Raw genomic sequence first — 17,011 nt, 5'->3', positions numbered from 1 at the left:
AATATTCGGAAATTAATCTTTGCGTTGATGTTGAATGATTTTTGAAATACAAAATTCTACAATTTAGGTTTGGTTTATGCTGGCTGGCAACTTATTATTACCTAATCCCTAAATCTAGAAATGAACTTCAAATATTCATGTTTTTGGTAGTAAAGCTACAATAATGAGCCCTCGTACAAAAGTTGGATGTTACGTGCTATCAAAACTAGCGTTCATTCAATTTGTATATTTTTCGAATGGCCGAAAACCGGGATTAGAGGCCAGTTGCATAAACCAATCCTTACTAAGACCATAAAATATTTGATCAGTGTTTGAAATTCTGTGATTACCCTTCTTAATAAGGTTATGTTGTTATCAGATTTATGAATATTTACATATATACAATAATTTTGAACTGTTTGTTTAAAAAATTAGTATGATTTGTTTAAACTTTTAAGAGAAGGTCGGCTGGACAAATATTATTCCCAGAAAGAGTTATCTTATTATATCAACTCAAAAATTTCCTTTGTTGGAATAGCAACGTATTGATAATGAAATTAATTTACATTTCTTAAGAATATCTATATGATATCTGATATTTAGTTGAATTTTTCGATAGAAATTGAATTTCTGCAATGACTAGGATCCACAATTTCTTTCTATTCCGCGCTAGGAAAAAACCTACCATTTGTAGAATAGATACAGTGTCATTTGATTCATTTCATAATGAACAATCTCCTGAAAAGAATAAAGTATCGAGAGAGTCGTCTATCTCTGAAAAGTTTTCCCCTCACACATTAAATAAGGTGAGCCTAATATAAGTTTGTAACTCCATAAGTCCAATTTTTACAAGAATGATTTACCGTGATTATCAAACCAATTTTCATTTCCCCTGGATTCTCTCCGAGGACCCGCTAAATATTTTTCTATTTTGAATTGGGGAGTAATGTAACCTATTTACTGTATTGCAGGTTGATCATTATGAAAAATTTTCTACGGAGGGGCCTAGGAGAAAATGGTCAATGCCAAATTTTTATACTATTGTGGCAATCCTTCTATTAATTCTATTTTTTATTATTCCGGTAATATATCTTTTATATTGTTTTGACCTTATTTATAAACATGCGGATTCTGAGGATTCTTTATACCAATCGAGTCAGGTAATTTTGAACTATATTTGAGGAGATACTTTACTATTGATAGTGTTTTGTAGCTCTTGGGGAAAAAAGTATTGAACGATTCAAAGGAAATTTACTCTTCTGATAAAAGTCAAATTGCTCTTCATAAAGACCTTCCTTTTCCTCCGAAGCCCAATTCTACCCAATGTCAGATATTCTCTGAAATTGACAGATTAGATTGTTTACCTCAAGGAAGTGCTACAAAAGAAACATGCGAACAAAGAGGATGCTGTTGGATTTCAAAACTTTCAACTCAATTAGGAATACCTTACTGTTTTTATCCCAAAGGATATGCCACATATAATTATTTGAATGTAACACAAACAGCATTTGGGCTGATGGCGTTTCTTAAAAGAGAATACAGAAGTGGATACCCTGATGATGTTGAAATCATAAAGCTAGTAGTCAAATATGAGACGGAATCGAGACTTCACATCAAGGTATGTGAAATAATTATAGGAAATTGATGAAACAGATAATGAAAACAAGAATATCATTGAACTAAGATATAAACAAAACTATTTTTATTCATATATTATTTTGAGGCAATTATTATTCCTCATTTTCAAAGTTTTTGGTTCAGGTCCATACATAAATGTATTTTCACAGGTGATTGATCCGTTGCGACATAGATTTGAACCGCCATATCCAGAAATTCCTATTGTGGACAGAGCAGCAACTAATTTATTGTACAAGTTTATTTACGATCCTGTGAAACCAGGATTTCAGATTCTTCGAAAGAACGATGGCACTGTCATGTAAATAATATAATAAATTATTGATATATGCAGTATTGAGATTGTTCATAATTCTAGTTTTGATGCACAAGAATTCAGGAATTTGATATTTTCGAATCAGTTTCTCCAAATAAGTGGTAAATTACCATCAAATCTCATCTATGGGATTGGTGAACACCAAGAACGCTTCATGGTACCAACCAATTGGACTAAGTATACACTTTTCAATCATGATGGCATACCTGACTTCAATGTAAGTATGATTATTCAAATTAATTAGTTTCTAGATCTGAAACTATAGGGAAAATGTAATTAAATCAAACTGTTAAAAATTTCACATTTTTCAGAAAAATCTCTACGGAAGCCACCCTTTCTACTTGTTGTTAGAAAAGCCAGGTGTTTCTCATGGAGTTTTTCTACTGAACAGCAATGCAATGGGTAAACAATAATTGAAACAAATAATTACATAAAATAATAACAATTATTCCAGATATATTATTGCAACCTACACCTGCAATTACCTTCAGAACTATTGGAGGTGTTTTGGACTTTTTTTTCTTCTTGGGACCTACTCCATCTGATGTTGTCAGGCAGTATACTGATTTGATAGGAAGACCTTTCATGCCTCCATATTGGAGTTTAGGATTTCATTTATGCCGTTTTGGTTATAAAACCTTGGAAGAAACCAAGAAAATTATGCAGAGGACCATTGATGCCGGAATTCCACTGGTAAAATTTCATTTAATTTAAAATCTTGAAGTATAAATCCCATTTACAGGATACTCAATGGAATGATTTGGATTATATGAACAACAGTAATGATTTCACTTATGACAAGAAAAACTTTAAAGATCTTCCCAGTTTTATTGAATCACTACATGAAAAAGGTATGCATTACATACCCTTGATTGATGCCGGAGTGAGTGCTAGCGAGCCTGATGGTACTTATCCACCTTATGACGAAGGAGTTAAGATGGATATTTTTGTGAAGAATAGTAGCAATCAAATTTTTATTGGAAAGGTAAGTTCCAGAAAGAGATTTTGCAAATAATTTGAATGTTATTAGATAGTTCATTGACACTGTAGGGCAGGCAAACTTTTACATACTCACAAATTATCAATTTAATTTGCAACATAGGATTTGTTCGAGACATCTCCTAAGTCTTTCAAATCATTCTATTACATATTATTTCAAACACTTGATAACATATGAAATAGTTCACTAGCCGAGTATCTACAGTTTCAATGTGATGCAGATTCCTCTGATCAGTTAATTCCAAAAACTTTCTTTCTTTAGAGACTGGTATTTCTAAATTATGTAAAATTTAATACTGTGTTTGCTTCACTCTATACCCTTTGGATCTAAACTGCTCCACATGAGTTAGGGATATTGACTTAAATTGCAAAAAAATATAGTTAAAATAAGATTTTTGTGATAAAAATTCATACTAATATGATTTCATGTTGCAAATTAATTTTAGCCTGTAGGTCTGCAGCGTATACAGGGTGGTTAAGAAAAATCGAGTAAAATAACTAAATTTTATTCCCAGAGAATTCAAGCATTTTAAGACTATCAATACAATGTATGGCCTCCACTGGCATCAATAACAACTTGACATCTTCTTTGCATACTACACACGAGATTGCTGAACATTTCTTGAGGAATTTGGTTCCATAAACGGGGCAGAAGCTCTCTCAGATCATTTAAGGATTCTGGGGTAGGTTGATGATTATCTAATCTTCTTTGGAGCATATCCCATGCATGTTCTATGCAATTCAAATCTGGTGAGTGCGGAGGTATTGGTAAATGTGGAATACCAAGCTCCTCGCGCGCATTCTTAACTATGGTTGCACGGTGCAGTCTAACGTTATCGTCTAGAAATTGAAAAGTTTCACCAATAGCAGCGTGAAAATTTGGCACAACATTGTCAATGACATGCTCCCTATAGTGTAAGGCGGTCATATTATTCCCGGGACAAATGTGTAGATCTGTGCGCCCGTTGAAACATATCCCGGCTCATACCATAACACTACCCCCTCGGAATGGATGGACTTCTTGGACATAGCGACGATTACGGGGTATGCGTGGGATTGTCCATATCCTTATTCTGCGAGAATCTGAAAATCGTCCATATCTGGATTCAACAGTGAAAAGGACACTACGCCATTGATCGTTCCAATTGATATGTTGCCTTGCCCATTCCAGTCTTACGCTTATGGTCACGTGTCAATGGAAGTCCTCTTAATCGAACCTAGATTCACCTCTCTCAAACGTCGTCTGATGGTTTCGATGCAAACTTGTACCCCATCTGCGTTTTGAAGAGTATTCCGTAGCATTCTACACGTAGATGTAGGGTTTCTTCTCGCCGAAACGGTGATGAAACGATTCTGAGCAGGTGTTGTTTTTCGTCGCCCACCAAGCCTTGGTCTTTCCAACACGGTCCTGTCTCCCTGAACCTATTCCAAAGTCGAGATATCACACTTTGGCTGACTTGGAGCCTTTTTGCTACAACAACCTGTGTTAGGCCACCCTGTAGTAGTCCGATAGCCTTATTAGCCTCAGCGTTTGTTAATTTACGTCTTGGCATTTTCAGAAAACTCGTTTCAAATCGAAGCCGTTGATGAACTGACTTCATTTCAAAATAAGAACATTCATGAAGCCTATGCAAAGAACCAAACTTCAGAAAAAAGGCGACCAGACAAAATGTCTTATACTGATTTTTATTGGATCGATTCAAGTTGTTATTGAGTTTTAAATGATTCTACAGCGATTTTCTCGAAGATTACATACTTTTAAAAACGATTGAATACGATATCCCTAACTCTTGTGGAGCAGTCTATATAACAAGCCATTCCCAGTATCCGTCAATTAATTCCAATTTAGGTTTGGAATAAAGGTACAACAGTGTGGCCGGACTTCACTCATCCAAATACGGTTGATTATTGGACTTCCATGCTGAAAGATCTTCACAGGCAGATAGCATTCGATGGAGCTTGGATCGACATGAACGAACCCTCAAACTTCTACTCAGGCTCCAGTACGGGATGTCCTCAGAACAACTTGGAGTATCCCCCTTATGTTCCATCAGTAGAGGGTGGATTATTGTATTACAAAACCATGTGCATGTCTTGTAAACAGTATGCGGGGCTACATTACGATGTACACAATTTGTTCGGATTCACAGAAGCGATTGTGACCAATTTGTAAGTCTTTTATTGTGAGAAAGTTTCAATTCTAAATTGATTTTTTAGTGCTTTGGCTGAGATACGTGGTAAAAGACCGATGGTTATCTCTAGATCCACTTTTCCCGGTATTGGTAATTATGGTGGACATTGGAGTGGTGATGTATGGTCCGCATGGTCGGATATGAAATACAGCATACCTCGTGAGTGAAACTATACATCATTTTCGGAGTTTGGAAAATATTCCATTAAACTAAAATTGCTTTCAGAACTTTTGAGCTTTAGTCTTTATGGTGTTCCACTTATGGGAGCAGATATTTGTGGGTTCAATGGAAATACAACAGCTAATTTGTGCAACCGTTGGATGCAGTTGGGGGCCTTTTATCCATTCTCAAGAAATCACAACACTGATGATGGAATTGTGAGTATGAAAGGTGGATTTTCAAAAAAATGCCATATTTCCCAAGGTATAAGAGGTACGAAAAGACATTTAAAAAATGTTTCGATAGTATTGAAATTAATGCAACAAAATTTAGCAACAGATTATCGAGTCAAAAATTAGGAAAATTATTGGAAACACTAAACCCATCATTTGAATTCCTCAAAAAATGTTCAACTGTTAGAAAGCTCATTCAATTCAAAAACCTTCTTGTCTCTCACAGGTTTTTCATGAAACGCAAGTTTTTTGAATTTTTTTTTATTTATTTAAATTTTTATTGTAATAAATGCAAATACTTCAATTTTTCTTAGCTTTCCCTAATATCATTGTAAAGCATTCTATACAAGCTTTTAAATTGTAAATCACAAATAGGGAGTTGTTTTGGAATTGCTAGAGCACAGGAGGTAAAAGTGCGATTATTGTTTCTATAAAAAAAATTTTAATGGGTTTCCATACTTCTTGTAACTTTGGAGGTATGCCAATGGCAAGTGTTGAAATCCTGTCCTGTATATTTTTGTTAAGGTGATATAACATTCCTTATTTATTACTTTCTTAGGATCAAGATCCAGTTGCTTTCGGAGATTTAGTCATAAAATCCTCCAAAAAGGCACTCCTGACTAGATATTCATTGCTGCCTTACCTCTATACATTATTCTGGAGGGCTCACGTAAATGGAGACACAGTTGCTCGACCATTGCTTTTTGAGTGAGTGATCATATTATGAGAAAAAACTTTCAGTGATTATCTAATTGATTAATATCCTTTTCCCATTTTACTAGATTTTGGAACGAACCTGACACTTTTGACATTGACACTCAGTTCCTGTGGGGACCAGCATTAATGATTATTCCGGTCCTGGAGGTAAAGCTTGATTAGGTACCCATTCTTTACGAAAAACATTACTATTGAATTTTCAGGATAATGTAGAAACCGTACGAGGTTATTTACCCAAAGCGATTTGGTATGATTTTTACAGCAAAGCTCCCACCTTGAGTAAAGGTGAATTTTTCAACATATCTGCACCTCTTGATACAATCCCTCTATTTGTCAGAGGGGGATATGTTATTCCGCAACAATCTGCAAAGCAGACAACAACTGAAAGTCGTAAAACACAAATACAACTGTTGGTTGCACTGGACGAACAAGGGAGAGCATCTGGTGAACTTTATTGGGATGATGGTGATTCATTAAGTGAGTATATCACCAATTATTTAATCAAATTGTCAATGTATTTCATAATAACAGGTTCATAGACAAATCCAACAAATCAAATTTCATAGCAAACACTTCAGCCAATCTTGAGTTATAAATGGTGTAACTAACAAAATAGATATTAAGATTAACATCGACTTTCTGAATTTCAGATAGTTATGAAGAGAAGCAATATTCTCTCACAACATTTTCTGCAGAAGATAACACTCTGAAAATCAAGAATGTTTATCGCCAAGAGCTTCCACCCAGTTTGGGTAATGTGACAATTTTAGGGGTTCAAAAGACAGTGTCTACAGTAACCCTCAATAGTGATTCAATTAAGAATTTCCATTACGATGCGGTGCAGAAGGTAAATATTTTTTTTTTCATGTGAATTGCAGTCTCAAATGAAAACAAATGTTTTCAGGTGTTATCCATCGATAAACTCAAGCTGGATTTTAAAAGTGACATTGTTTTCTCTTGGAAGTAAACGTTTATGTTTTCCGAGATATCATTTATGGCTGACTGATATTACTTTTGAGACTAAAACTTTTCTTATACATTCAGTTTTTATTGTATTTCTCAAGAAATTCAACTTCTTACTTCTATAATCATATATTGATATATGAGCATTATTATCGTAGAAATACGTTATTGAACTTTTGATTATATGTCATATCATATTCTAGGTAGGAATTTACTAAAAAGTTGAATGTTATACAAATTTTATTAGGAGTACACTCCATTGGTACATATTTTGAAATTTTATTGTAAGCTGGATGGAATCAGTTTGCGGAGAATGCAACCAAATCTTTCCATTTTTGCAAGCTTCAGTATTTAGAAATATCAAAAATCCTCCTTTATCGAGTCCATAACACCAATTGTAATCATTAGAAGTTTGATTTGATAAATTTTCTCTAGAGCTAAAATTCATATTCAGTACAGTTATTGTTTTTGAATTTGGAATTCTTATATCGTGATATTTCTTAACAAGCAAGTCCTTTCGATAAGTTCCTTGGAAAAAGTCTGAAATTTTGCTCATGATGATTGAAATTCATTAATTGGTATTATGAATAATGATAATTCTTTTTGTTCAACAAAACGGTTGCCAACTTCATTGTGATGTAATTGATAGAAATATGTACATGTATTTGTATCGAGTTTTGAATGTTGCTCATCTGAATTATTTTGATGTGATTTTTATATATAGAATAGATTTTTTGCACAAATTCATCATTGCTTTAACTGCTCCATGTTTTGATTATCAATGTCATTTGCCATAAAAATCGAGTATTCCATGTAGCAGGATTACTCCATTTATAACTAGTCACATTTGAATATTTTTTAGAATTAAGGTTTTTCCTGTGTTTTATATTTAGTGAAGGTATTTTTTATTCATTTTTAAAACTTTTTTCTAACTATTTTTTGGCTGATATTTCCCTATTGTACCTTATTTGAGTGTAATAAAAACTATTGATGAATTAATATATTGTCTATTCTCCCCTTACCCCCATGAATAATTATTATTGTTTATTTAATGCAGTACTTTATTTTTGCGTCTGATTATTAGATCAGGCGGTGTAGATACAGTGACTTTATAAAGAAAATCCAGTCTTTTGTTGTTTTTTTCAAGAAGGAAAGATAAATCGGGAAACAGGTAGCTTGAGAGAACGAAAGTAAGTAAATTGCAGTTGAAGTCAGTTTTAGGCGGAATTATTGAAATAGTATTCGAGGAGTGTTCGTTTATTTTTGATTTGCGGTACTAATCCATTCTAGGAATTTTGTTGTCGGAATAGCTAACGGCCTTGGGTAGGATAGGGTCGGAAGGAATGAGCTTTAATCGTTTGCGACGGAAAAGTGCGGGAAAATCGTTTGAGAAGTGTAAAGAATTCGCCGATTTTGTGCGTGGAAAGTCTGGTGCTCGAAAGAGTTCTCCATCCATCTTCCGGCAATTGCAGAAAGTTCCAATTTTTGTTTGGTTTTCTTTTCTCACATTTTGGGGTTCAGAGAAAAGAGTGAAGTCCAGAGTCCTAAAATCTCCTTGTAAATTCATTGATTATACAGGGTGTCTGTAAACAAATGCGAAGGACTTAGGGAGATTATTCCTCGATGAAAATAAGTAGGGGTAGTTCCTATAAATGTTTTTCGAAATCGACCTCCCTTCCAAGATACAGCCTTTGAAAGGCGATGACGAGTTGACAGTTTTTAATTTTTTTTACGGGTTATAAAGAACACTATGAGTCAAAAAACTATACATAATAAAAACCACGAAGTAGATGTTACTCACACAATTTTTTTAGATCTCATAACTGTATTATTAGGGGTTGAAAATGACAGCCTTCAAAAATTGTTTTCGTGGGATAGATTTTCGAAAAATAAAATTCTCTCAAGGTTTCCCATTCAATTCTGGAGAAAAAAGTCTCTTGCAAAATTTCGCTACAGTCGATACTTTTCTCGGAATAAATAAAAACTTACAAGCAGTTCTGATCACTGTTCATTCCATTTTATCATATGTTCCATAGAATGACTACCTCCCGCTAAAATACATGCATCAACTCTGCCTCACAGACCTTTGTGTACTGCTTGTAAGTTTTTATTTATTCTGAGAAAAGTATCGTCTGTATCGAAATTTTGCAAGAGACCTTTTTTCTCCAGACTTGAATGGGAAACCATAAGAGAATTTTATTTTTCGATAATCTATCCCACCAAAACAATTTTTGAAAAAAAATCATAAGGGGTTGTTATTTTCAACACCTATATAACAGGAGATATCGTAGATTGAAAATTGCAATTTTTGAAAAATGCCATTTCCAAGATTAACACGTTGACTGACCCCATTCTAATTTTTTTCTCACCCCCCACGTCCAACACATTAATTATTTCTCCATCCATTTGGAAGTGTTCAAAATTTTCAAGTCCAATAGAAGACTTGATGCTGACGTTTCTCGAATCACGTATGATTCTTTACGATTGAGGTTATCCATACATACTTCTTCAAGACGTTCAGCCCATTAAAACCGCAGACACTGAAGTGTTCATGAAAATTGAAAATATTTATTTTGAACGTTCAATGAATCACATACGACTCATGAACTCCTGGCGAAAATCTTTATGAATCATATGTGATGCATGGGACAGTCAACGAAGGGAGATAGGCTTTCGAAATTGCTCGCAATGGATTCAGCGTGAGAGAGCCACTCTTTTAGTTATAAATCTGAAAATTTTATGGAGCTCAATGCAGCCGTTCGGTCTTGACGATTATTTAAGTGATTCCATCTTTTTGAAAATTTTTCGATAGTCACAGTTCGAGAAGTTTTTCTCTCAATGGACGAAACCGTAAATGAAAATGTGATACATATTCTGAAAGAGCAACTCTTCTAGTTATAAATCTGATAATTTTTCAGAGCTCGATGCAGCCGTTCGGTCTTGACGATTATTTATGTGATTCTATCTTTTTGGAAATTTTTCGATAGTCACCGTTCGAGAAGTTTTTCTGTCAATAAACATAACCGTTGATGGAAATGTGATACATATTCTCAAAGAGCAGCTCTTCTAGTAATAAATCTGAGAAAATTCATCCATCTGGGGGCAAAAGTTCGGTCTTGAAGGATTCTTAAGTGAAATTTGCAATTTTTGAAAAATGCCATTTCCAAGATGAAAATAAGAAGGAAGGGAGACAGAATAGATTCAGCGTGTTCGAAAATCTATATTTTCATACCAAAATTTCAAATATCTGGACCTGTTCAGGAGAAAATAAAATCTTTTTTGTTTTTCCACTTTTCATTTTCGAGTTCACTTCGAAGAGCTCTCTGCGGAGTGCATTTCTCTATTGAAGCATCAACTTGTTTGGTTTTCTACAATCTTCGGAACAAATTCTATGCACTCCATATCCTAGGATAGTAATATAGAACATCCTGATTTTCAGACAGAGTAGCAAACAGGTCATTTCAGGGGGATGTAACCCCTTGCTCATTTTTGACCCAAAAAATCGAGATTTTCGAAATCGAGTTTTTGTGCTAGGGTGGAAAGGCTTGGCAATGCTGATTATATAGTTTCTCTATATATATGCTTATTATATAACCGGAAATCCCAATTGGAACAGAAGAATATAAGAGGAGATATCGCTGATTGAAAATTGGAATTTTTGAAAAATGCATTTCCAAATGAAAATCTTAACGAAGGGAGACAGGCTCTCGAAATTGCTCGAGATAGATTCAGCGTATTCGAAAACCTATATTTTCATACCAATATTTCAAATATCTGGCCTGTTAAGGAGAAAATAATTTTTTTTGTTTTTCCACCTTCCATTTTCGAGTTGACTTCGAAGAGCGCTCTGGAGTGCAATTCTATTATTCTATTATTAGCTAATAATAAAGTTATAAGATCTAAAAAAATTTTGTGAGGTACAGCTACTTAGTGCTTCATATTATGTATAGTTTTATGACTCAGTGTTTTTTAGAACCCGTGAAAAAATTTAAAACTGTCAACTCCAAAGGCTGCATCTTGTAAGGGAGGTCGATTTCGACAAAAAATTATAGGAACTACCCCTACTTATTTTCATCGAGGAATCATTTTCCTAAATCCTTCGCATTTGTTTACAGACACCCTGTATATTTGATTGTTGTTGTGCGCTAAGTTGGGAAGTTGACTTTCAACCCAAGATTTTGATGACGAAAAATATGGTTTATTGTTTTGCGCTCCTTGCATGTGTTCAAAAAAGTGAAGATTTTAGTTGGTCGTCCTCGACCAAGAACGTGTGTGTAAAGAAGGTTTTTTAATAGATTTATAGGAGAAAAGTGTTTCTTTTGGCCTCAAGAATCTACTGTTGAAACATCTGTCATAGATTTGGATCTGTATAGGGATTAAAGAATTGGAAGATCTGGTTTAGCGTACAGGAATTACATTTTAAAACTGTTCTTTTGAGTTTTTTTTTTGGGTGTGGAGAATCAGTGAAAAGGGCTGTTTTATTTATACCCATATTTTTTCGAGTTTATCATCGACTGAAGGGGTAAAAATGTCGAAAAATAAGATATGAACTCAGGTCATGCATGCTTCATTGATGAAAAGTATATTTATTCGAAAAATCGCGATCCAAAAACAAATATGAAAAATCAACGATGTTTTATTTTAGCAAAAATAATGTATGACAACTATAAAGTAAAACAATAAGTATAATCTTAATATATTTTTTAAAACCTTCGAATCGAACTGAAATCTACGTGTGCTTTCAGTTTTCATACTATCAATGTTCTTTGTAACAACGTCTTGAACTCGGCAAATTCAACTTTTCTATCTCCAGATACATCACCCTCTTCAAGCATTTCTATTAGTTCTTCATCCGTCACATCCTCTTCCAAAGTATCAGCAACTTTCTTGAGTTCTTTATAAGTTATCCTCCCGGACCGGTTCAGATCGAATATTTGAAACATCTTCATCACATCGCTTGGCTCATCCTCCGAAGTCATCTTGATCTGTAGCTGTTCGACGAACTCCTCGTAGGACAAATAAAGGGGTAGAGCGGAAAGGTTTCTTATATCTTTTCGGCTAGGTTCGATTCCTAACGCCCTGAAGGCGACTTTCAGGAAGTCCCTTTCCACCAGACCGCCACCTACCGAATCGAACAAATCGAACGCTTCCTTTATGTCGTCTTTCTGCTGTTTGGAAAGGAGAAATTTGGGTTCCAATTTTTTTTTGTCCCTATCTTTGGATATAGAAGTGTCCTCTTTCGAATCAGTGATGGTCTGGCTTTTTGTCTTCTCGAAAGAAACAACTATTTCACTCTGAAATTTGTGGGTATAAGAATGGATTAAATAATAAAATTATGGTCGCTTTGTAGAGTTAACATGGAGTTAACTGTGGGGATGGAAATGAATCAACCACATAACGTAAAAAAGTTCTGTTCATTTTGCCTACTTTTGCAGGTGCTACCTCATTCACTAATGGGACGACCTGTAGGTAATTGTTATTTGAAAGAAGAAAGATCTACTTTCTTCTACTTGCTGTATAGGTATCAGGTTATAATAGTTGGGGAGCCGAAGAGGGAAATTCGGGATTTACTCGAGCGTGTCAGATTAATATAAGGGGACATACCTTGGATCCTGTAGAGTACCTCTACCAAAAATTAGACCTCTATATAGGGGGAATTGTCTAGGACAGCCCATCAGAATAGTGAAAAAAAAAACGATCATTGTACATACTCGAGCGTGTCAGATTAAGATATATGTGGTTAATTACATGTTGAAAAGTATATATTCTCTTATTCTGACAATTTAAGCGTGTCGAAAATGTATGGGATGGCGCCAAAATTGCAAAAAAAACCTCACGTGTACATTCTCGAGCGCGGTGGCGTTTTTTCTTATTTTGAAGCTAATGATTCAAGAATAACGGAAAAAATATAATCTAACAATTTTAGCAAGCCGAAACAATAAAAATTGGCCATAAAGGTCACAAAAAACAGTTTTTTTGAATTATCCCCTTCCCTGGGCTTCAAATCTTTTTCGCATTCATTATGAAAGTTGTAAAGCATAACATTTTCTACAAATTTTGTCCCAAGCAATTTTTTCTACGTTCAAACGTTTTTGCGATATATGGCGATTAATGCGAGGTGTTTAGCGATACATGCTGAAGCGAAAATTCACTCGTTGGAAAATAGTTCATTCTAAGGTTCAGTCACAGACAACACTAAAATTTTCGTTACTAATTTCGAAATTGTCATCATAGAAATACCTTGTCAATTTGACAATTGGATGAATGTAGATTAGACTGGGATTCTACATTGACCTTGCCCTTTCGCATGTGTGGCTAAGCTTCTCGCCCTTATCGCCCTCTAACTCGAGAACGGTTAAGAGTATGTAAAATTGCTTCAGACAAAAGTTGTCTAGAATTTTATTATCTACAACTTTTATAATGAATACAAAAGCGATTAGAGGTACAGAGAGGAAAATATTCGAAAAAAAAGAATTTTTATCATCTTCAAAGTGTCAGATTGAAAAAACTCCCCCTGATTAGTGTCAGATTAATGGTTCAACACTTCTACAATACCGAGATTAACCTACAGTATGAAAATCTGACACGCTCGAGTATGTACAAAAGTAACGATTTTTTTTACAATTTCAAAGGACCGCTGTGACCTTGCGTCACGTCTAAATTGTCAGTCCCTTGAAAATTAGCTTCCTTTGGGTCTAATTAGCATATCCTCCAAAAATCTGACATGCCCGAAATTTTTTTGTTGTTGCCATTTTCAACTCTTCCGTACGGTCAGTCCCACCGCGCAAACTGTCAGATAAGCATGAATTTATTATCAGAGACACGTTAGGGCATATACAGTATCGGAATCTGACACGCTCGAGTATGTCCACCTGACGATATTTTTTTTCCATCTTTGAGACCCTGCAGACCCTTTCCCCACCTCTGAAAGTGCATACATCATAGAAACTTTTTTTCTTTCTACCATCTAATCTTCAAAATCCACAAGGTCTCCACGACGCTCGAGTAAATCCCGATTTAGCATCGTCGGCTCCCCAACTATAACAGGCTTTGACTTGTAGGGAAATGCGATTTAGGGGAACTTATGTATTCGTTCCAAAAAAAAGCTTTACGTACCAATATGGATGTTCTTCACCTGGGAAATCCTCTCAAAACCCCCCATTTTCATCAGCACAAAGTGAACACTCAATATTAAAATTTTTCAACACATCCTCACCAAACAAAAATCATAATTCCTATATACTTGGCCAAAAAAATCATTACTTTCGACAGGCAATACTAAATTCTTGAATGATTTTCTTTGTATTAATTTTTCTTTAGATTTCAGTTGATTTTTTTTTTGTGAAATGAAAAATTGTAACCTAAACTTAGTGGGATGATTTCATTTGAAATTTTTTCAGGTGGCCAATAATAGGTGAGTTTGGCTAAATGACATTTTTCTACAAGTTGGAGCCTAATTTGAATCTCAATAGGTAGAGGTATAGGTTGCACAACGAACTATTTAAATAAATAGTTTGCATCTTTTCTGTAATCAATACAGTGACTATCAAAAAATCCTTTTTACCAAAAACATTTTCTAAAAATACACGAGTTATATATTCTCATTATATTGGCCGCTCATATTCCAAGTAGGTAAATCGTATAAAATAAGCTACAGAGGAAATATTTCTCACCATTTTCGTTTTTTTTTCGAATTCAGCGTTGCAGAATAGTTTTCAATATTTGACATCTATACAATGTCAACTTTTACCATAGAAATACCAAACTTTTACTAAAGTAATGCATAAAGTTATGCATAGATGTGAAATGCCAATTTTTTATTCGGTCTTCGGTTGCGCAAAATTCTCGTTCATTGCTGGGAATTATACAGGGGTATTTGAAGATGAGGCAAGTTTTTTCAACAGAAGGTAGAACTGAAAAAAGAAAAAATTGAAATTGAAATTGATTACTGAAATAGATCCTTATACGACCCTAGACCGTTTGTTAGCTGAATTATCGCAAAGCAGTGGGAAAAAACTCATATCCTGATTCGACCATGTGGTTTCGTTTAGGATATTGGCTCGTTCGATATCCACGTGGGAATGAAAATGGAAACTTAGGATTGCCGAATTGTTCTCATTATTTTTTAGTAACTTTCACGAATTTATTAAATATGGATCATTTCGATACCAACTGACAGAAGAGACTTAGAACACAAGTGTAAAAAATAGAATAATACCAGTAAAATTCATCTAAATTATTCACGAATTTTTTCACAAAGAAGCATCACAATCTTCTTGTTAGAACATTCTAACAATCGTCGTAAAAATGGGATGAAATGGGGAACATCATAGCACTTTTTCAACATAACTAACATCAGCACTTTCAAGAAACTGCCCCGATTTTCTATATTTTTTTTTCACCCTAAATTGCACGATACAACAATTATGATTCTCGCAAAAGTGACCTGATGCATCTAATCCGATGAACTTAGTACTGAACCATTCATTGTCCAGCCATATGTTTATGTTTTGTTTTTTTTTCGTTTTTGCGATGCCGGAGTCACCTTCCACGTACAGTCCCGTACTTGAAATTCTATGAAATTTTGTCGAACTTCTAGGGGTTGTATCTCAGCCATTTTGAATATTTTATATGGTCGTTAAACGACTTATTTTGATGAGTTCAACCTTCTGTCTGGAAAAAAGCCTCACCTTTGAAAACACCCTCTATAAAAGTGAAAAATGAGTGAAAAAACAATCAAAATTTATATCTTCGGAAATTACCATTTTGTAGAAAAATGATAAAGCATTTCCATGCAAAATAGCAAATACTAACTGATTATATGAATTTTGTGCCTTACTATGCGCACTCACTCAGTATCTATATCGTATATTTTACGAATAAAAATGCCGCGGACTTCACACAGAGATTTATTATTTTTCAATTCCACTATTCCAACTTTCACTATATGAAAAATTTGTGGTACGAGTACGGTAACACAAAATTCGAAATGTCTTCACTTTAAAACTAGTTGAGCTAGTCTCGTGCGGACCAAGTTTTTATATAAATCATCATCATATTCTAATGCATATTTCGAATTTCAAGAGTTCGACATCAATAATTCCAGAAATATTATTTTTTCTTATGTTTCATTCTACTCATTTCCCTAAGTAATTTGCGAAAAGAGCCTGGAAACATATGGACGTTTTGACGTTTTTTTTTGCGATCCTTATGGGTCTATTGTTTTTGTATGATTTATTCAGAAATAATGGATAAAACATAGTCATCCTCCAATGATCTGGAAGATTGATGTGAGAACATAATCTCTAGAGAGTTCGACAATTGATTCATTTAATTTTCTAAACTAATATAGATTATTGATACACTATCAATAACGAACAGCAATACAATCCACGTGAAAAAACTGGGACAATCACGAAAGTAGCAGAAATCATGATCTGATTATTATTAGATAAAATTAATACTGAAATACAATAATACAAGGCCATATAGTTTTCTCATAACATTTATAGAACGTTCTAACTCAGATATTGACATTTCCTCTTTCATCATACGTTGAAACACACTTATTAGTAGTTTATTCTTCTTTAAAATGTGTAGAGCTACCTATTTAATTTCACAATTTTCACAAATTGACAAAAGGTGCTACAAGATCATTTATTTTTTTGGCACGAATTGTCGAATTATGTTCACCATTTTATTTTGCCAGTGACGAGCTCCTACAGAATTCCAATAAATGTATCTAAATGTTATTGCCGGTCAGTCAGACTAAAGTTCGATTCGATTCATTTCATTTTCGTCGGAGTTCGAGTTATGTT

The 17,011-nt window shown here is 34.3% G+C and overlaps 2 protein-coding genes across 2 annotated transcripts; one reads left to right on the top strand and one right to left on the bottom strand.

Annotated features, from left to right (window-relative positions):
* Nucleotides 1-330: 330 nt before the first annotated feature.
* On the top strand, nt 331-8,192 carry LOC123315869 (lysosomal alpha-glucosidase-like). The gene is made up of 16 exons (XM_044901772.1): nt 331-785; nt 951-1,139; nt 1,193-1,597; nt 1,767-1,915; nt 1,973-2,147; nt 2,242-2,332; nt 2,385-2,623; nt 2,673-2,915; nt 4,779-5,098; nt 5,147-5,280; nt 5,347-5,498; nt 6,073-6,221; nt 6,296-6,377; nt 6,434-6,707; nt 6,881-7,077; nt 7,135-8,192. The coding sequence occupies exons 1-16, from the start codon at nt 615-617 to the stop codon at nt 7,195-7,197; spliced, it is 3,033 nt and encodes a 1,010-aa protein (XP_044757707.1). The 5' UTR covers nt 331-614; the 3' UTR covers nt 7,198-8,192.
* Nucleotides 8,193-11,811: 3,619 nt separating this feature from the next.
* Nucleotides 11,812-14,937, bottom strand: LOC123317568 (caltractin-like). Its single transcript, XM_044904162.1, has 2 exons — nt 14,867-14,937; nt 11,812-12,487 (listed from the first exon to the last, which is right to left on the bottom strand). The coding sequence occupies exons 1-2, from the start codon at nt 14,867-14,869 to the stop codon at nt 11,942-11,944; spliced, it is 549 nt and encodes a 182-aa protein (XP_044760097.1). The 5' UTR covers nt 14,870-14,937; the 3' UTR covers nt 11,812-11,941.
* Nucleotides 14,938-17,011: the final 2,074 nt, after the last annotated feature.

The sequence above is a fragment of the Coccinella septempunctata genome, chromosome 1 (genome assembly GCF_907165205.1).
Source record: "Coccinella septempunctata chromosome 1, icCocSept1.1, whole genome shotgun sequence".
NCBI classification, from domain to species: Eukaryota; Metazoa; Arthropoda; class Insecta; order Coleoptera; family Coccinellidae; genus Coccinella; species Coccinella septempunctata.
This window is presented reverse-complemented; position numbering and strand designations above follow the sequence as displayed.

Bases quoted from the DNA above. Each gene is read 5' to 3' on its own strand.
- LOC123315869 (XM_044901772.1), top strand. From the start codon at position 615: ATGACTAGGATCCACAATTTCTTTCTATTCCGCGCTAGGAAAAAACCT. The intron at 2,624-2,672 runs GTAAAATTTCAT...TCCCATTTACAG, and splicing joins TTGATGCCGGAATTCCACTG to GATACTCAATGGAATGATTT. The intron at 2,916-4,778 runs GTAAGTTCCAGA...ATTCCAATTTAG, and splicing joins ATCAAATTTTTATTGGAAAG to GTTTGGAATAAAGGTACAAC.